The sequence below is a fragment of the Protopterus annectens genome, chromosome 10.part0 (assembly GCF_019279795.1).
Source record: "Protopterus annectens isolate FY-2018-M chromosome 10.part0, PAN1.0, whole genome shotgun sequence".
NCBI lineage: Eukaryota > Metazoa > Chordata > Ceratodontiformes > Protopteridae > Protopterus > Protopterus annectens.
The window spans coordinates 1,725,881,915-1,725,904,529 of NC_056744.1; the positions used below are offsets into that span (position 1 = coordinate 1,725,881,915).

General features: G+C 37.3%; 1 protein-coding gene across 1 annotated transcript in view; it reads right to left on the bottom strand.

Moving 5' to 3' along the window:
- Nucleotides 1-2,667, bottom strand: part of LOC122813967 (nuclear factor 7, brain-like) — a 144,988-nt gene extending 142,321 nt beyond the window's left edge. The window contains exon 1 of the mRNA XM_044086522.1: nt 2,194-2,667. Within this exon, the coding sequence (XP_043942457.1) occupies nt 2,194-2,364 (171 nt within the window). The 5' untranslated portion in view covers nt 2,365-2,667. The remainder of the gene's footprint in view (nt 1-2,193) is intronic.
- Between the last annotated feature and the right edge of the window lie 19,948 nt (nt 2,668-22,615).

Sequence of the window (22,615 nt, forward strand, 5' to 3'; positions counted from 1 at the left end):
TCATGGTACTATGTACATGCAAGGTATGATTTTGCCATATGGATTGTCAAAGGGCTCAAAGGCCCTTGTACAAGCAGAGTGCAGGGCCTGCTATGCTGCACACACTTTCTGTAGATATCCCATCAGTGTGCTCAGACCTTTTTGTGCAGGACACAGGTTTCCATGATGTGCACCCTGCCAAGAGATGACAGCGCTTCTACCTCGTTGTACCACCCCATATCAGACACATTCTTTGGGCTGCTGAAAAGTGTAGCATTTTAGAGTTAACACACACAACACTTTGCGTATTTCTTCCAATCAACAAACTGCATACAGAAAAGTATGCAATTCTGCTAAAAATCATGTAGCCATCAATTCAGCAGCCAATAAATCATCTGCCCTGAATCTCATATAAAGGAAGTGTGTGTCTAGGACTCTGTACTGATCCCCAATACCTCTGCTAGTATTTTCTTTTAAATAATGTATAAATCATTCATTGGTAAAACTTAAATCAGCCAAGCCTGAACAAGCAAAGCACAACATAAAGAGTTTTATGTTTTACTTCCATACACAAAGACATCTGCCCCAGTGATGTTGAGTGATTCTCCTTTCTTCTCGAATTACAATACTTAATATTTATAAAAGTCTTACAGATAACTCAGATGAAGACCCAACAGAGGTAACGGTGATAAAACTGAAAGCAAGTTTACAATGGTTTATGTTGTAGAACCAAAATTTATTTACAGCAGAAGGATACACAGTTGCCAGTCAGCAGCTTTAAGCCCCCCGAGTAGTTTTATATACTTTGTAAAATAAACAGATGAAACTTCCAAGTCATACCCAAAGCGCCTGCATGAAGCTTGTTCCTTCAGGCGAGAAAGGAGTTTAGGTCAAAAGATGCTGCTGTCTGGTGGGTGGTACAGGACAGTAGGGAGTTGGTTCTGGGTGGGTGAAACAAAAGATTATCACCACATGCAAGACTTATTACAGGCTTGTCTACATCTGTGGGTCTGATCAGTGAATATAGGACGTGTCATGTGGATAACATGCAGGATCTGTGACGACTTGTATCACATATATAATGTAGACACCATTTACTCATACACCTTGACTGAAACATGCTGAGTACATCTTTCAGAAGAGTAAGCAGGTGAAGATTGGTTACTTTCTTTTTCATTTTTTTTTAATTTATTTATTTTTTTCTAAATAATAATATCTATACATTTCATTTGCATCAAATTTAGAAAATGTCAACAAAACAACACAAATAATAGGTGTGTCATCTTTATACAATTACTTCCAAGAGTATCTCAGAACCAGCATGGAAATGTATGTTAATACTCTACTTCTTACTTTTACCCCAAAACACCTTGTGCCTGGGGTGCCTGCCTCTCTTCTTCCCACCCCAGCATGTCAAAGCAGGGCACAGATCCTTTCTATTCTAAAGCCAGGATTATTAAGTAGAATAACTATTATATTTGTCTGGCATGATACTGCTGTTGGAAATCCATATTGTCTTGAAGAAAAATGGGCCCCCCTACTGAAATGTCACCCTCTCAAAATGCCGAGTGCAAACAAGCCAAAAAAAAAAAAGACTGAAAACACAGGAGAGAGTGAATCTCAAAAATCCCTCTTATCTTTTAAACTTCTTTTTCAAGGGGGCATGGCCCTCTTGCACTCCCCCATGTGACAGGCAAGCCCCCAACACCCCCGAGACACATGTACCAACTCTAAGACCGCCAGACCTTGGAGAAAAAGGAATACTCTGAGAAATGGCATCTCGGACTTCGTATATAGAAGTCTGACCTTTTGGCCATTCAGTCTCCATATTACAGGACTCGCTTTAGGGGGTCCTGATATCAAATGGTTACAAAAAAGGGCCCACTGAAACTTTTGCACCAATAAGACCCTCAAATCTTTTCTTACTACCTAACCAATGTTACACTTAAACTAACCTAACAGCAAACATCTGCACTGTACTCACGCCAAAAGTTTTTCTTCAACACCTGAAAACACAATCAACAGAAGTTAATAGCACACATTCTCTAAACTCCAAGACTGTGTTCGAAAATACAGAACATTATGTAAGCATTTACTACTCATTAACAAAAAAAAATAACTACGAAACATACACTTCTCAGCCTGAAAAACCAGGAAGAAAGGTTACGATTCCAGACTACATCCCAGTCAGTTACATCATGAAGTGTCCCTTACCTTATACACATATGGTGCCTCATGCAGGAACAGAAAACTATGGCTGGAATGTCTGGGAACACAAAGGACACAAATAAAGGCCTCATCCTCCTGGCAAAACAGCTCCAGTCTCTTTCTGTGCTCCCCACAGCACTGCTCTGTTGTCACATTTACAGCACACTGATTCTGCATCTCTTCTTTCTATCTGAAGTCTGTTTCCTGTCTTATGTCCTCCAACTTCAGTCCCTGAGATCTTAAAAGTGCATGTGTCAGCACTCAAATTGCGCAGGTCTTTTTTCTGGGAAGATCCTGTCTAAATTAATATAAAGAAGGCTTTGCTGCATCACATCAAACTCTGTCAGTGTAGGCCCTGTAAAACTGGTGTTGACAACCAGAATCAACACAGATATAAGAGAACTGAATAAATAAACTGCAACATTAAACTCAGAACCTACATTCAGAAATAACAATGGGCTTTTTTTTTTTTCAGTTTCATTTTTAAGAGCACAGGAAGTAGAACTTGTCAGCAAATGACCGCCTACATTTAAAGGGACAATGTAGCCTTAAGCATTCAGAGACCTTATTATTTACCTGAAAGTGAACATTAGTATTTTTTTAATGTTACTGGTCAGATTAACAAATCCTCAGCAAATTCTGGCACAGATGTTAATTCAAATGGATAAATTAAGGGATTTTGAATATATGAAAAAAGCTAAACTTCTCAAACCAAACTTTTAATCATTGTTTCATCTCTTCTGTGCTAGTTCACTAAATGAAAAATGGCACCAAAACAAGACTGTCTCCATATAAAACTCAGGTTTAATAAAATATATAACGAGGTAAGCGCTTTCACACAATAGATGTGTTTCATCAGATAGCAGATTACAAAATCAAATTAATTAAATAGTGCATTCATCTTAGGTCATAAATATAATCAACCAACAAAAGCACATTCCTAATTAAACAATTAAAAAGCTCTCATTCATTTAACAAGGCCCCCTAGCTTTCAAAGCTGTTTTTATAGAGGCTCTCTCATTAATGCCAGGGAGCCTATCTGCCTGCATATACTGATCCAAGACAACTCACATTCTTCGGTGAAGTTTCTAAAATAACCACCTCAAACGTTAGATTTTGCAATTTCTATCACTCTAAACCCAAATTTATGTTATAGTCCATACTCCATATAAAGCTTGGCTAGTGCATTATGTTCATTACGCCTATTCATATTACATGTTCCCTCATTCTTTCTAGTGGAGACCTGTTGGTCTTACCTATATAGAAACAGTCGCAGGCTCTGCACTTAGCCAGATAAATCAAATTCTTACTGCGACAATCAGCAGTAACCCTAAAGTGATATTTCTTGGTTGTAACTGGTTGAACAAAATCCACAAAAGGATCTATATATGGACAAAAATGATATCTAGAACAACATTGCATCGATGGTTCACTCATACTTCTCTCAGATTTGTTAGAGATCTTGTAACATAATTGTCTCTTAATTGTCTCCCCCCCCTCCCCCCCAAAAGGAGAGATATCTATACCAAGCGATTGCAGCCCCCCAAACATCTCCAACGCCCAAGTGAGAACTGCTCTCTCCAAAGCAAAAAACACAGCATCCATGGGACCTGATGGTGTCCCCGGCTGTGTGCTCCACGAACTCAAAGAGGAATTAAACCCACAGCTAGGACAGCTGTTTAATCATAGTCTTACCTCTGGATACGTACCCAGGGAGTGGCGCACTGCAACTGTGGTCCCACTTCACAAAGGCTGTGCCTCCACCGACCCTGGAAATTACCGGCCCATTAGCTTGACAAGCCTTATCTGCAAAGCCATGGAGAGGATCATAATGGACCTCATAAATAAAGACATAGGGAATTTGCAGACTTTGGATCCATCCCAGTTTGGCTTTGTCAAAGGCAGATCATGCCTTCTAAACTTGGTTGACTTTTCGAAACAGTCACCAAAGCCATTGATGAGGGAAAGGCAGTCCATACAGCCTACCTCGATCTGGCGAAGGCCTTCGATACAATACCCCACTCGGGTATCATTGAAAAACTCATCAGCTTAAATGTTAACCCATACATCACAAGATGGGTTGCAAACTGGCTGAGTGACAGAACCCACAGGGTCAGAGTTGCTGGCGCCATGTCAGACTCAAAGCCTGTCACAAGTGGTGTACCACAGGGCTCAGTCCTGGGCCCACTCTTGTTTGGCATCTACTTTTCCAAGTACAAGCAAACACAGGAGGGTTATGGCTGACAAAGTTTGCAGATGACTGCAAACTGGGCCATAGTAGAAAACACATCTGACACAGATATCCTTCAGAAGGGTCTCACAGAAGCGGATAACTGGTGCCAGAGCCATGGCCTAAAGTTAAATGCCAAAAATGCATAGTCATACCCTTCGGGAAAAACAAGGTTACCCCTAGCTACCAAATAGGTGGCAATCCACTGAGCACAGAAGAAGTTATCAGGGACCTGGGGACCCAGGTTGATAGTAGTCTGTCATTCAACACCCATGTAGCTAAAGTAGTTAGGAAGACCTTCTACATTGCCCACCTTATCATGAAGGGATTCTCATCTAGATCAAGGGAGGTCATAGTCTCCTATACTCATCACTCATCAGACCAATGATTGAGTACAATGCCCCATTCGGAATGTATCTAACCCGACACTTGCAGCAGCTGGAGAGGCCACAAAGTTCCTCACCAAAAGGATAAAGGGTCTCAAACATCTGTCCTATGCTGCCCGACTGAAAGAACTCCAGCTCTATTCAGTCGCTTACCGCTTGCTCAGAGGTGACCTTTGCCTAACATACAAGGCCATATCAAACCCAGATTTGATGAATATGCTTCACCTCAAAAAATCTAGATCCGTCAGAGCCACAAGGGCGGGAGACTTAAACCTCGACACGGCTATTAATAGGACGTGCTGGAGGGATAGATTCATCACCCAAAGACTCCCTATGCTGTGGAATAAAATCCCGGTATATGTGAGGCAGAGCACCTCGCTGGCCTTGTTCAAGAGAAATCTTGACCAATGGATGGGAGATCGCAGATATACCCCAGGGATTACCTCAGTGTCACTGCTCGACAGAGGCACAGCAAAATAATGGGTATAGTTCCCCATACTAAATGGGTGGCGTAAGCCACAAAACTATGGGCTAGGCTTGTAAATGCCCTCGGGCAGATAGCCTAGTATGAACCTATGAACCTATGAACCTATAAGAGACTTCTTATTCTTAAAACTAAATCTGGGCTCTTCCCCCACTATAGAATGAATATCTTGATCAAGGTGCAAGATAGCATAAAAGTAATTAGAAATAATTGGTCTATCAGCCACATCACAGGTATAGCAGAGGGTCATAGGGAGGGTCCCCCTGGTAGAATCAATGTCCCTTTCATTAATTCCATGTGTCTTATGAGAAAAATAAGGTCTCCCCCTCCTTCTCCTGTTCTCATTAGTAAAGAAAACAGCTTCATTGACTTCCTTCTCTTTATACCCCCTATCTAATAATTCTTGCTTGAAACAAGTAACATCTCTCTTATTTAGTGTGTCTTCGTTGTTTAGCCTGGAAAGACGCAAGCATTGTCCTTAGCTACATTTTTAAAAACATGTCTAGCATGCATGCTGTTGCATTGCAGCAACGTATTCTTTCTACAATCCTTTCTCTACAAAGTAGTAGATAAACTGCCAGAAGAATTAATGAAAACTTTCACATCTAAAAAGTCCACCTCCTTGTCTGAAATTGTATATGTAAAAGACAGGGTTGGCACTGCATTATTCAAAAAATGAATGAACTCAATCAATTGCTCATAAGTTCCGTTCCACACAAGGAAAAGGTCGTCTACAAACCTTTTATAAAACATTACATAGGGAGAGAAGATAGAGTCAAAAACATATTTGCTTTCCCATTGAGCCATAACAGTATTGGCGTAGCTATGGGCACAACTAGTGCCCATAGCTACACCAATCTTCTGCAAAAACAGACACGCACTATACATAAAAATGTTATTTTCAAAAATGATTTCCAGAAAAAGACATATTAAATCAATAGTTACTATATCATAGTCACTCCTGAAAATTAAAAATTCCCTCAACATATTGATACCACTTTCATGTGGAATAGATTTAAATAAAGACACCACATTTTAAACTGACAAACAAATATTTCCCATCAAAAATCAACCTATTCGTAGAATCAGATAAGTCACCTAGAAACTGCTTGGTGTCTCTCAGCACTTGACTTTGCATCTCAAGAACTGGCCTTAACTTCTTCTCTATGAAAACAGAGATTGGCTCTGTAATCCAGCCCTTTCCAGCCACTATAGGTCTGAAAGGGGGTTTATTCAAGCTCTTGTGAATTTTTGGCAGTCCCTGGAACATCAGAATCAAAGGGTGTTCCACTAAAAAGTACTCATAGAGCTCTCTAGATATTAACCCACTGCAATAACAGTCACTCACACTAGAATTAACTTTATCATGTGATGACAATATATTCCTGGTTGACTTCACTATAAACACTTGTATCCATTAGTAATTTTAGAATACTGCCATTATAGAACTTAGTGTCCATCACAACAATAGATCTGCCCTTATCAGCGGATTTTATAATTAGTTCAGCATCATTCTTTAGCTCTACTAGAGCCTGTTGTTCTGCATTATTTAAATTAAAGAAGCTCTTTTTAGTACATCTACCATTATAAATTGCAATTAAATCATTTTCACATTTCTTTGTAAAGGTTTCTAGCACAGGGTGTAACGACTGTTGAAAAACACTGTTTTTTTTTAACATAGAGCTTTCAAAACTATTTGTGTCACCATACATAACGTTAAGCATCACATTTCTAACGTATTTTTTAATGTCTGTTATAGTTTCACTCAAGTTGGAAACCTGGGCTGCAATAAAACATAGGCCATATTCAGCAAAGATATTTTTGACACAGTTAATTCCTTTTTAGAAATATTGTAAATTACAGAGTTGTTTGATCTGTCTACATGGTTTTCACCGTCTGCATTCCACCTTCCTCCATTAGATGCTGCCACTTCCTCCCTCTGAGAGACACCGAGCAGTTTCTAGGTGACTTATATGATTCAACGAATTGGTTGATTTTTGATGGGAAATATTTGTTGGTCAGTTTAGATGTGGTGTCTTTATTTACATCTATTCCACATGAAAGTGATATCAATATGTTGAGGGAATTTTTAATTTTTAGGAGTGACTATGATATAGTAACTATTGATTTAATATGTCTTTTTCTGGAAATAATTTTTGAAAATAACATTTTTATGGATAGTGAGCATCTGTTTTTGCAGAAGATTGGAGTAGCTATGGGCACTAGTTGTGCCCATAGCTACGCCAATACTGTTATGGCTCAATGGGAAAGCAAATATGTTTTTGACTCTATCTTCTCTCCCTATGTAATGTTTTATAAAAGGTTTGTAGACGACCTTTTCCTTGTGTGGAACGGAACTTATGAGCAATTGATTGAGTTCATTCATTTTTTGAATAATGCAGTGCCAACCCTGTCTTTTACATATACAATTTCAGACAAGGAGATGGACATTTTAGATGTGAAAGTTTTCATTAATTCTTCTGGCAGTTTATCTACTACTTTGTAGAGAAAGGATTGTAGAAAGAATACGTTGCTGCAACGCAGCAGCATGCATGCTAGACATGTTTTTAAAAATGTAGCTAAGGACAATGCTTGCGTCTTTCCAGGCTAAACAACGAAGACACACTAAATAAGAGAGATGTTACTTGTTTCAAGCAAGAATTATTAGATAGGGGGTATAAAGAGAAGGAAGTCAATGAAGCTGTTTTCTTTACTAATGAGAACAGGAGAAGGAGGGGGAGACCTTATTTTTCTCATAAGACACATGGAATTAATGAAAGGGACATTCATTCTACCAGGGGGACCCTCCCTATGACCCTCTACTATACATGTGATGTGGCTGATAGCATAAAAGTAATTAGAAATAATTGGTCTATCTTACACCTTGATCAAGACATTCATTCTATAGTGGGGGAAGAGCCCAGATTTAGTTTTAAGAATAAGAAGTCTCTTAAGAGACAATTATGTTACAAGATCTCTAACAAATCTGAGAGAAGTATGAGTGAACCATCAATGCAATGTTGTTCTAGATGTCGTTTTTGTCCATATATAGCTCCTTTTGTGGATTTTGTTCACCCAGTTACAACCAAGAAATATCACTTTAGAGTTACTACTGATTGTCGCAGTAAGAATTTGATCTGTCTAGCTAAGTACAGAGCCTGCGACTGTTTCTATAGAGGTAAGACCAACAGGTCTCCACTAGAAAGAATGAGGGAACATGTATATAATATGAATAGGCGTAATGAGCATAATGCACTAGCCAAGCATTATATCGAGTATGGACAAGAACATAAATTTGGGTTTAGGGTGATAGAAATTGTAAAATCTAACGTTTGAGGTGGTTATTTTAGAAACTTCACCGAAGAATGTGAGTTGTCTTGGATCAGTAGTATGCAGGCAGATAGGTTCCCTGGCATTAATGAGAGAGCCTCTATAAAACCAGCTTTGAAAGTTAGGGGGCCTCTTTAAATGAATGAGAGTTTTTTAATATTTTCATTAGGAATGTGCTTTTATTGGTTGAATGACCTAAGATGTACTATTTAATTAAGTTGATTTTGTAATCTGCTGTCTGAAGAAACACATCTATTGTGTGAAAGCGCTTACCTCGTTATATATTTTATTAAACCTGAGTTTTATACAGAGACAGTGTCTTGTTTTGGTGCCATTTTTCATTTAGTGAATTTGTCCTTCGTTATTTGGTACCATTTTTTCTCTTTTTTTGTTATTATCTTCTATGCTAGTAATGAATGTGTCCCTCTTTCATCTATTTTTATTTATTTACATACTGATTGTAATGTGGGTGGGTTGGTAGTACAGGCAACTTTTGTCTCTTTTTTTTTCAGTTTTTTTATGGCAGAAAGTTATTTGAATTTAGTAATACCAAATAAACACTATAATAAAAATAGTAGAAAAACAAAAATAAGTGAAATAGTTTAACATCAAACAGAAATACTATACACTATGCACACTTTAATCATTTCATGTATAAGCAAGGTCAACAAAATGATTGTTTTCCTGTAACCAGTCTTGACTGAGAAAACAAAGACTTATGTTAAGCATAATAATAAAAATACATAATAACGTAGACAAAAGCAACTCCGTAACTCAGCAGTTTAATTACTAACTTTAGGCTTCACACTCAGCAAAAGTACAGCTTCAGTGAGAGAAAACTCCATCAACTACATTCATTTATTTAAAGGGAGAGTGTCAAAGATGCAACTTACAGAACACTAGAAATACACCAAAAAACCATCATGTCTCAGCAGAGGTAAAATCAATTAATTTAATAACTTCCAGAAAACAAGCTGATAGCACAAAAATACAGTAAGCTCTTTTACTATGTCAACTTCTTCAGATCATAAAACAGTATAACAACATCTTTAATAAATTCTCTGAACGCATTCAGATTCAACCAATAAAATACCTTGTTGCATACCATGTGTACTTTCCACCTAAAACATAATACCTTTCACCTGAACAGCCCTCTAGCTTTGAGTGCTGGTCTTAAAGAAACTTTACCATTCAGCCCTTTGCATTTATCTGTCTGCAACTGCAAGATCCGATATAATTCCCTTGTTTCTGTTTTGTTGGGGTTATCACCTAGCCTCATATCTATGTGCATGGTCTCAACTACCATAAAACTAAAATTATGTTTATGTTTATCTAATGAGTTCTTGTCTTCTAGATGCCTAATGCATCTAAAATGCTCCTTCACCCATTCAATCAACATCTTATTTGTCTTGCTAACATAGAAGCTTTGGCAGATATTACACTGGGCTAAATATACTAAATTCTTGGCCTGACAATTAGCTACAACCTTAAGTTCATATACTCTGCCTGTGGAGAGATGCTTAAACCTATTGTTGTTCTTTTTACACACACACACACACACACACATATATATATATATATATATATATATATATATATATATATATATATATATAAAACAAGCGCTTGAGAGATTTTTTTATTTTTAAAGGTGAAACTTGGTTCACTACCTATTATACTGTGTAGATCATTATTTGACTGTAAAATATGCCAGTTCTGTCTAATGATCTCACAAATGGACTTAGCATAACTGGAGTAATACAGGCATACTGCAGCACCTGGATACCTCCCATCCTGCCCTTTCTTCCTTTCCATACTCCCAAAGTCTGAACAATGGACTTAGCATTACTGGAGTAATACAGGCATACTGCAGCACCTGGTGCATACCTCCCATCCTGCCCTTTCTTCCTTTCCATACTCCCAATGTCTGAACAATGGACTTAGCATTACTGGAGTAATACAGGCATACTGCAGCACCTGGCGCATACTTCCCATCCTGCCCTTTCTTCCTTTCCATACTCCCAAAGTCTGAACAATGGACTTAGCATTACTGGAGTAATACAGGCATACTGCAGCACCTGGTGCATACTTCCCATCCTGCCCTTTCTTTCTTTCCATACTCCCAAAGTCTGAACAATGGACTTAGCATTACTGGAGTAATACAGGCATACTGCAGCACCTGGCGCATACTTCCCATCCTGCCCTTTCTTTCTTTCCATACTCCCAAAGTCTGAACAATGGACTTAGCATTACTGGAGTAATACAGGCATACTACAGCACCTGGTGCATACCTCCCATCCTGCCCTTTCTTCCTTTCCATACTCGCAATGTCTGACCAATGGACTTAGCATTGCTGGAATAATACAGGCATATTGTAGCACCTATTGTGAACCTCCCATCCTGCCCTTTCTTCCTTTCCATACTCACAATGTCTGAAAAGTAAGGTGTAGCTAATCCCTCTCTCAAAATGTTCAACTTATCTAACTCTATACTAATCTCACAATCTCTATAACTTCTCTTTTTTAATACATCCTTCATAATTTCTATCTCTGATTCAGACTTGGCAGTGTTGTTATTTAACCCTGAACCCCTCATGCCTTGTGCCCTAATTATGTTATTGAACACATATTGGGGATGATAAGTACTCCTATGCAAGGTACGATTCCTATAGGTATCTTTCCTATGCCTACTGGTAATTATTTGGTTACCCTCCCCTCTCTCAAGTTTAACATCTAAGAAACTCAGAGCAGTGGAGGACACTTGAGTCATAAAGCACAAATAGCTAGTGGTGCTATGTAGATATTCAACAACCTCATTTAACAGATCATGGGTACCCCTCCATAGGAGGAAAATATGATCCACAAACCTCCTATAAAACTTGATGGAGGACCATAATCACTTTAAACATGGAATCACTCTCCCACTGTACTAAAACACTGTTAGCATACCTATTTGTGCAAGGTGTCCCCATGGCCACTCCTCTGCACTGTTTATAATACCCATTGTTGAACACAAACAGGTTGTTCTCCAAAATAGTTTCTACAAACAGACAAATCAAATCAATATGCTTCATATCATAACTACTGTTGTTTGATAAATATTTCCTGGTCATTTTGACCACTGCCTTGTTGGGAATCATTGTAAAGAGTTAATAGATATCAGTAGTAATAAATACGTCTATATCTCTCAGGGGTTCCTTATCAAGACATGAGAATAAATCAGGCAGAAATATAGTGTCTATTAGGACATTCTCTATTTCACTAATCACTGGCCTCAAGCATTTCTCCACATAAATCAACATAGGCTCAGTGAGCCACCCCCATCCAAACACAATGGGTTTGAATGGAGGGTTAGTCATATTCTTATGGATTCTGGGTAAGCCTTGAAACAGAGGGATCACTAGTTTTTCTACAATCAAGTATTTGTATAATTCCACAGAAACAATACCTCCCAGCCAACGATTCTGCAAATTGAGGTTCACACTTCTCATGATATCATAAACCCGATTGATATCAATAACCTCGTACGTACTAGTATCACTCAACCTCCTACTAATCTCAGCTCTGTAGTAATCTGCTCCATGATGACTACTGCAGCACCCTTACCCACAGGGTGGATGGATGTAAAAAAATGCAAAAAGAAGCTTGGCTCAGGCAAATGAGATCCAAAACCAGTTTATTGTAAGCGCTTTCATCCACCTCAATAAAATTAACTTTGAACTTCATTTTATTGAAGTGGACAAAAACAAGCAAAGCTTCTTTTTGCATTTTTAGTTGGTTTGGAGATTTACTTAGGGTGGATAGATATATTATTATCAACCTGAATGCAATACAGTCAAAGCTGACATTTCATCCTTACTCAGATTAAACCATTTATTCCTTTCATTGTGAGCACCATTTAATAACTGTGAACGATCACATTCACAAGCATTGCAAAACACTTCCAAATTTGCATTTAAAATCAGGGGGTATTCACTTGGTGTTCTAAAAACAATCATAGCTCGATCACCAGGAAACATAGTCTGTAGCTGTAAATTAGAAGCAAAAAGCTTAATATCTAACATTACCTGTCCCAAATCTACTGCACTTGCTAGAACAAAGGACAGTCCTTTTTGCAATACAGAAAGTTCAAACTTAGTAAATGTTCTACCAGATATGTTATGCACTAACATGCTATGTCCTTTTCCCACATTCGTTTCAGGGGATGGTTCATCAAATCTTCCTGAGAATCCATCCTTCTCTTTTGACCCCTGCTCTTGGATTGATTCCTTTTGCCAATTCCTTTCTTCTGGATTGGTAGTGGAAGCATGGGAAATACTGTGTAAAATCCATTCTACTGACTTTTGAGCTTACATCTAGTTTGATCCACTCTGTTTTTCCCACACTCAAGACCAGTTGTTGAGCACCAGGTCTGTGCCATTGGTTGGCATTCTTAGATGTCTCTCTAATCACTTCTTCCTCTGAATGCTGGGCTCTCACTTCACTCAAATGGCTGACACTCTCCATTTGCCCTCCAATGGATTGTTCACCTGCCACTCCTTTGCCAGAAGTACGAGTTTTAACCCTCGGCCAAGAAAAAATATGACTGCTTTAAAAATCAGCCAAATGTCTTTCAACTTTCCTCATTTTTAATTGCCACAGATGTACCTCATATATTGGCACTGTGTTGGGCACATTATTCAATCTTGTTGACACTACATCTGCAGGAAATGACTCAACCAGTCGCTGCTGTAGCTCTTTAATTCTCTCAGCTAATGATGTCTCTACTGGTTTAAAATATTTCATCAACAATGTTAGGTATCCAAAACTAGTTTCTAAATTATGTTTCTGCCATTGTTTAAGCAGTTCAACATGGGTAGTCCCATACACAGGCATCATTGATACCCGCATGCCTCGAGGTATGATTTTCTAATACAGACAAGCCTCAAAATGAAGACATTGCCACTGTAATCATTTAGCTCATACAGGTCATTCTCTAACTTCTTAAATTCAGGAAAAAATCTTTCACTATCTATACCTGCAGCATCTATGTGGGTTTCATTAGCTTCAGTATTCAGCAACAACAACGGATTCTTATCCAGAGGCAGCAATTTATTTACCCGACTTTTCTCTCTACTCAACCCATTCATTCTGGGTTAAAATCCAACTCCAAACTCAAATCCAATCCCTCTGCCATGTCTACCTCTGGTACATAAATAAAATATTGACAAAAGCAAACAGTGAACACTGTGGAGGTAGGACAGTGGTACAAAAACACAAAATAGTATAAACACATCAAAAAAACATTGTGTCTCAGCAGAGGTAAAATCAATTAATTTAATAACTTCCACAAAACAAGCTGATGTCACAAAATGACGGTGAGCACTTTCACTGACTATGTTAGCTTCTTCAGACCATAAAACAGTATAAAAACAACTTAAATAAATACTTTGAATGCATTAAAATTCAACCAATAAAATACTTAGTTGCATACCATGTGTACTTCCCACTGTGCTCCCTCCATAGTGTTCACTGATTGCTTTTACAGAACACTATTTTTTTCCAGAACCAGTGCGTACATTAAGTAATATAAAGTAGATCCATGTTACTGAATCTCCACTTTTCTGCACATTCACAGTTTTTGTTCCAGAGCATCCCACTCTCTTACTCTGGCCACATAATACCACCCACAGTGTGATGTCATCATGCACACCCCTTCCCCTCCTTCGGTTCTTTAACTGCGATCCATTTTGACCTTTCCCATGATTGTTTTAATTCTGTAGGGAAACAGATACTTCCTTGCTTGATTCTGATCATGGTAGCTTCCTGTCTAATTGACTTACTTTGCTTGCGGTAAACTCAAGGCAGTAGTTATTATTGTCACTGTTTTGCTACAATATTAAAGAAAAAGCATTTATAGAAAATTTTGTCTCTACCAAATCATTGTTCCTTTCTTCATTTTAAAGCTATGTTTAAATATTGGTTTAATTGTCTTGAAACATTAGTAGAACAGCTGGCCTTGTATCAATATGTATTCTGTGAATGAAAAATATGATGCTCTAATGTATGCCATTACTGAATGTAATACTCCATGATTTGCTAGGAAATTAAACATATTGTGAGGGCAGGCCTAACAATGATACAAAGTCAGGTGCATTCTGCAAAACCAGGGACAGTTGAGAGGTATAGTTGCTTCCAATAATTCAGTTTTACATGACCAGTGTGAAAATTTTACAACTCTTGTGAAAAAACTTAAATAAATTGTTGCAAGCTGTCCAGCTGAAGGAGTTTCAGGTTCCAAGCATGAAAGAGAAAACAGAACAATTACTTTTTTTCAGATAATAGAGTTCTGCTTGCATGGAAGACATTTTAGCTGACATTTTGCAACTACTTTATTTTGCTTTTGTGACATTTGTGAATTTGCTGAAGGGTGCAGGCTAAATTCACATTGTTAAAAAAAAAAAAAAAAAAAAAAAAAAGATTCTGGGGATAATTTCAGCACTCGGTCAAGATTGCTGCCATTGGGTTTGTCACATAAAAATCTCACAGAAGGTGTGAGTAATCAGCCTGAGAAGTTCACACATGCTAGCATTTTGAATCTTTATATATAAAAACTGGTATTTATCTGATATTTTTTATATCATATACATAATAATATATATTAATACCATCTCTATAATAGATATTGGTCATTGAATATTAATTACATCTATGTGAATTTTTGGGCCGCTCTTAGAAAGTCAATGACTTTCTCCAGCTATAGGGCCTGAAAGAGAAAAAGAGAAGAGATAAAACAGAGTTTTTTGTGCCCTTATGCATTTCATTAATTATGACAGCTTTTATTCTTATACCATACATTCTTGATGAAAGATTATTTAATGAAATTATAAACATTTTATGCTTTAAATGTCGTAATGACATATAGCATCTTGATTCCATAACTGTTAATATAAATGAGAAACATTTATTTTGTTTTGCCTTCATTGATTTGAAAACGCGGCTTACAACAAAATACTCTGAATCATTTACTTTCCAAATATGGGCATGACTTCCTTAAGAATCATTAGTGAAGCGCATTTATGCCAATTATGGATGTTATTTATGATATTGATTATAATATGCCTATAAGACCTAAAATCATGAAAAGCCACTCATAATGATAATGTTTTAAAACAGTATGTTCAAGCACTTCTATTGAACACAAGTTTATTAGTGTTATTAGTGTCATTTTGATGAATTTCTTTTTAACAATGTACTGATTTATTTTAGTTGATTGAATAATTGATAATGAGTTTTTACTATAAAAGGCAGCCAAAATCTTTGTGTAATTTGTAACCTGATGAAGCGCATTTTATTGCGTGAAAGCGCTCGTTTCTGTTTTTATTAATAAAAGATTTCTATCTTTTTTCGTGGTGGTTTCAAGCAATTTTTAAGCCATGGAAGACATTTTAGCTGACATTTTGCAACTACTTTATTTTGCTTTTGTGACATTTGTGAATTTGCTGAAGGGTGCAGGCTAAATTCACATTGTTAAAAAAAAAAAAAAAAAAAAAAAAGATTCTGGGGATAATTTCAGCACTCGGTCAAGATTGCTGCCATTGGGTTTGTCACATAAAAATCTCACAGAAGGTGTGAGTAATCAGCCTGAGAAGTTCACACATGCTAGCTAGTCTCTCACTCCGTAAATGCCACATATTTTTTCCACAATATTACTTATGCCACACTCATCATAGTCTTTGGTCAAGATTTTTTTTGTATTGAGAAGTCTGTCAGTCAGACAGGGCAGTCTGTTTTTGTAACCTGACATAGAAGGAGCTCTCACCCACTTCATCTTACCTTGCTGTAATAAATAATTTAACTAGAGAATAATATTCTTTAGATTACTCAGGAAAATATAATGACATTAGTTAAGTACTGTTATCTTGTATCTGTGTGAATCTATTCATCTGTGTTATTTTAATATTGCCTGTGGCTGAAACTCTGTTGTTTACTGCAAATAGATATTTAGTATTTTCATGTTATTCATCTTTTGGCTTTTTCCAGTTAAGGGTCACCACAGCAGATCTCCAATCCGCTTATGATTGGCAGTGGATTTTTATGGTGTTGAGTTGCCAGCCTGGCACCCAACCTTCAGAGAAGACACACACACTCACACACCTACCTGCATCTCTTTTAATGTTCAGTCGATCACATGGAGGACATGCAGACTCCACAAAGAAGGCACTACAGCTGTTAATTGAACTGGAGAGCCTCTTGCTATGAGGTGACAACACTAACTGCTGCACCACTGTAGCCGACTTTAGTATTTTTATGTTATTATTTATTATTAAATATATTTAAACATTTCATTGTGGCTGGTACTTTGAAAATATTTAAGCTTTGACAGTATTTGCATGTATTTATTTGGTGATAACTCTGGCCACTCTTGAAAGCCTTACAGTTGGTGAAACCACCATTTATATTAATATTAATTTCATTCAGTATAATTGGATAATTGGATACCCTTCTAAGAGCCATAAAGTAGCTGTTTTTTAATGTCTGGTGGCAGAGATAACTATGATAACTACCTTTGTGCCAGGCTTTCCCAGGTGTGTGTGTGTGTGTGTGTGTGTGTGTGTGTGTGTGTGTGTGTGTGTGTGTGTGTGTGTGTGTAAGCATGCATATACTTGTGTGTGTAAGTATATATATATATATATATATATATATATATATATATATATATGTGTGTGTGTGTGTGTGTGATTGGATAGTTAAGTCTAAGTGCTGTAATCATACATTCAGAGACAATATTAAAGGACAAAAATAGGATTCTATTATTAAATGCTCAACTTCTCTGTTCTTTTTCTCCCTATTCATTGTCCCTGCTATGAATAAACAACAATGCAGCATTTAAAATATTAATAATTGACTGTTTCTCTCCACTAGAACAGTAACTACTGTACTGTCCTGGTTTCACTTTCCAAAAACTTTTATCCCACCTTTGCTGCAGTCTCCAATTCATTAGTGTCATCAAGGCCATTGAATACAAGTAGTTTTCTGGCCATTTGACTCCCCAAAATGACATCAACGTGACTGTCCTAAAAGCCCACCTATGCTGTGATGTCACAGCTTCCCTGGTCCTTCTCCTACAGAAAGTAAAGGCTAGAACAAGGAAAACAGTACATGAGTCAAGTCTCCTTCTGTGAGCTATCCATCACAGCAGGTAACAGCTCAAATTACCCTTAGCACTTTGACAGCTAGGGACGTTAGGTGAAAAAAAGGGATGGGAGATGAGTCAAAGTAGTACAATTCAGGCTTCACAAATAAAGGCAGTTTAGCCATTCTAAAACAAAGCAGCAGTAAAAAGCATTTTCTGTGGCATTTGCACTGTTTGTGTTTTAAGTAGTCATTGAACGGTATGAAATGTTACTTAAAACTAACTGACTGAAAGACAGCAGTGTATGCATGTAAAATCAATACAGTGACAGGAGCTTTAGAAAGAAAGAAGTCTGCATGATGTAATTTTTTTACAGACAAGCACTGCATTGCTGGAAACCTAGAGGCAGACTAAACAATCAGAATTACTTTAAGATGCCAGACTCCATGTGGGCAGACTCAGCAATTACGTATAAAATATTTAAAAACCTGTAAATAGTCCTAGAGTGGTGTTAAAATGTAGGAAACACCAAACCATAATGGAATAAACATGTTTTTTGAGTCTGTGGGTACGGTTCTACTTTAAAACTGTTTGAAAGACAGCAGTGTATGCATGTAAAATCAATGCAGTGACAGGAACTTTAGGAAGAGCGATGCCTGCATGGTGTAACTTTGTATAGATGAGCACTGCATTTTTGGGATATGTAGAGGGAGACTAAACAATCAGAATTACTTCAAGATGCCAGACACCATGTGGTCAGACTCAGAAATTACTTATAAAAATATTTAAAAATACGTAAATAGTCCCAGAGTGGTGTTAAAATGTAGGAAACAGCAAACCATGATGAAATAAACATGTTTTCTGAGTTTGTCGGTGCAGTTCTCCTTTAATGAGACGTTGCTCACTGTGACCTTATCATGTCTCTGAATCACAGAACATCACCATTTTATTTTATTTTATTTTTTTATTTTACATTTGTTGACCAGGATAGTCTGACTGGATGCATGTCCATTTTCAGTGGAGACCCGGGGAGAAAAGCTCCAAGGGTAAGTAGATACAGCATTACATAATACCAGCATTACAAACAGATTATTTACAGAGATTACATAAGTAAGCAAGTTAAACAAGTTCCACAGGCTAAAGTTAGTCCTGAGCACAAGTCAGGATTAAATTAAATTACACAGTAAACTGGTTAACCATCATACTGTTGAACAACGTGGCTTTGCCCAGAAGTGATATTTTTGTGATTCCCAGCTGCAGCATTTTCTGTAAAGGCTTGTAAACAGAGTTATTTGACAAATGCTTTTGTCACTAACTATTTCTCCAAAGGAAAAGTCTTATTACAGAAAAAAAATAACTTTAACTATTTTAGACCTTTATATAAAAGAAAACTCACGGTTAGGTCAGGGAGTAAGTGAAGCAATACAAAAAAAATAATGAGAAAACTTAAGAGTGGATTAGTAAATGATTTATTTAAAATTTAGCACCTTTGTCTCTATCAAAGTCTGAGAGATGCCTTCAGAACAAGATGTACAATAAAATCACTGGCTTAACTATATTAAAACCAATCAACGGTACTAATAATACTCCAAAATATGTTAAAATGTCACCTTATTTCCTTCAACATTATCTAATACAAAAAATATAAAAACAAATATGTATATATAATGCAATGCTTGTGTCTCTGTTTTTTTTATATAATTTGTATGCTCACAAATCCTATAATTCAATTTTCTGATAATTTGCTAATATAAAAACATTCACAGCAAGAGTATGCAAACAATATAAATAAAAATTATTAAAAGTATTCACACAATAAGGGCTTCTTAAAGTGTGTTAGACAAGCAGAATGACATTGTAAAATATCATAAAATATACCTACACTGTTTGTAAGATCCATATTTGTGTATATCTTTCCTTTTATTAAAAAACAATGCATGACTGTCACTCTGCTCAAAATATTGTTTTAAGCACATCAGTTTTATTTTCAAACTGTGAAACATTATCAGTGACTTTAACTACATCCTTGTTACCCATAATGTATTTATGCAAATAAGAAACTAGGTAACAGGTTAAATATATCTGCAAACCCCACCTAGCACAGTTTGGAGTGCACCAGAAACTCAATAACTGTGCCCAACTAATCTGCATCCAAGGAGTTTTCTTTAAATATCTGGAGAAATGCTTAGAGGCATCATTTTTGTCTGCCCCTCACAAAAAGCACACAGTAGTCAAAATCATATTGCATTTGAAGTTGACCATAGCACCACTGAACTAGTCACTCAGGAAATCAGGGAAGCATTAGCAAACATTTTCAATCATGAAATGTAACATGCCTTTTGTTTAACAGTAGATCTTCCAATAATTCTATCTGTCTCGAATCTCCTATCAACAGGGCATTGTCAGACCCCACTCTAATGGATCTCCTGCATATCCACAAAACAAACAGCATCAGAATTACCCATTCTAAAGTCTTAAACCTTGCCTGTGATATAAATAGGACCTGCTGGACAGACAGGTATGTATCCCAGAGACTGCTCCATCTATGGAAAAAGCTTCCCATCCATGTGAAGCAGAGTCCCTCCCTAACCCAATTCAAGTGCGACTTGGACAATTGGATGTGGAACAGGAAATTCATCTCTGGTTTGACACCAATGTCTCTAATGGACACAAGCAACCTGTAAATGGTTCATCTCCCAGGCCCCTGCTTGTAAATGGTTCCTCTCCCAGGCCCCTGCTTGTGATTGATTCATCTCCCAGGCCCCTGCTTGTAAATGGTTCATCTCCCAGGCCCCTGCTTGTGAGTGATTCATCTCCCAAGCCCCTGCTTACACTTATCAAGGGTATCAGAGCTTGTCGGGGATGTTGGGATGCATGGGTAGGCTTGAACAGCCCCTTGTGCTCATTATCCTAGTAAACACCTAAGAACCTATAATAAATTCAATTGATTTTTAACCCTCAGTGGTTCAAGAGGGCATCACCACAAATCATTATGAAATGAAAATTGTATCACAATCACAGAAATAACTATGCTTGTTTTATGTACAATGCCTTTTAAATTGCTTAAACCAGAGATACACTTTGTCATTTAGATATAAATGGTCTGGTAGTAGCTATTTTAGCAATCTGAGATCTTAGAATCATGGGCACCTACACTTAAAAGATTAGCCTTTGATCATACTAACAGAATAACTGCCTCTTCAAAAACAGCATCATTTACATGTAATAAACTCTCATCAGACTTACGGGATAATAATCCCTTGAACTCTTCAAAACTAAATCACACAAGCCCCTAACTTACTTCTACTTATCCAGTCAATGTTCTGACAGTGGCTGACTGCTTTCACCTTCACCTTCCTTTCTACAATCTAAACCAAGCCAGTTTGCTTACATTTTGCTACATCATATAAGCCAGCAGCCTATCTTTACTGCAGAGAATAATCTGTCTCACTCTTAAATAACCTACTGACATATTGCAAAACTTGCACTATATTTTTTATATTTTTTCCAATATATTTTCTTATTTTCTTACCAATCAACGTGATTTTGGTTCATTTAAAGTTGGTCTGTTTTTGACATATTATCAGATAAAAGATTAAGCATTGTCTCTACTGCAAATATATGAATAGCAATATAATGCATGTCTAGTGATTGTCAATTATGTTTGATTCAAAGCTGATTATATTCCATTTTCCTGTTAGTCAATTCATATGCTTACACAAACTTATTGTTAATGCCCTGTGTGCATATGGCCTGTGTCGTGATTTAAAATGGTTGCTAGACAAGTCCATTTACCAGTAGCAAAACAGTCAAACATTAAATCTTGAAAGTGGAACATGCTGGTAGTGAGAGCATATTTAATGCAGCATGGAGCACTGGTCAATGTATGTTTAGAAAGAAGAGTTGTGGTTGCACTTTGAAGCCAACAATGCTAATGCCATAAAGAAGGGGCCAGTTTTACCTAATGCAATGGGCCCAGGAACATACTACATGCTATGCAGTCTTGTTGTGTCAAAATCCAAAACTATAGGTCCTTTCAAGACCTTTTGCATGTGATTGATAGCTCACAGCAGGAGACAAAGTTTATGTGCTGCTGCCTTGTACTATTCAAAATCCACCTGGATGGCCACAGTAGTGCAGCAGTTAGCATTGCCACCTCACAACAAGAGGTTCTCTGGTACAATTTTCAATTAGGGTGCCTTCTGGGCAGAGTCTGCATGTCCTCCCTGAGGTCATGTTGGTTTCCTCTGGGTGCTCCAGTTTCAACACACATCCTAAAGACATGCTGCATGTGGATTGGACACTATAAAATTGGCCCTAGTTGTGAGTGAGTGTGTGTGCTTTCTGTGGAAGGCTGGCTGCCGGGTTGGCAACTCAACAATGTAAAACTCCACTGTCAATCATTCTGCAGACCATTGTGCCACTGTGGAGACCCCCTAATGGGAAAAGCCAAAAGAGGAATAAGCCTTGTACTATCCCCTTAATTACAGTGGGACATTTATTTTAATCCTTACTACCTACTAATTGGTAACACATTGTTTGGCAACAATAGTGGATAGTATGAGGCAACAGTGCATGAACTTTGTCTCCTGCTGTGAGCTTTCAATCACAGCAGCAAACAGTTCAATTTACCTTTGCCACTTTGACAGATATGAAGGGGAGGTGTTTAGGGGGATGGAAGATGAGTTTAAGGACTACAACTCAGGCATAATGAAAGAATGAAAACTGGACACTTTAGAAAGAAAAAGAAGTAATGGACACTGAGGATACTGTTTTATGTGATTATCCCTGTCTGCCTTTTAATTAGTCATTGAAAATCAAGAAGTAATTAAACCTGACTGAACAAAACGGTATATGTAAAAACACGTGAAGTCAATGCATTGA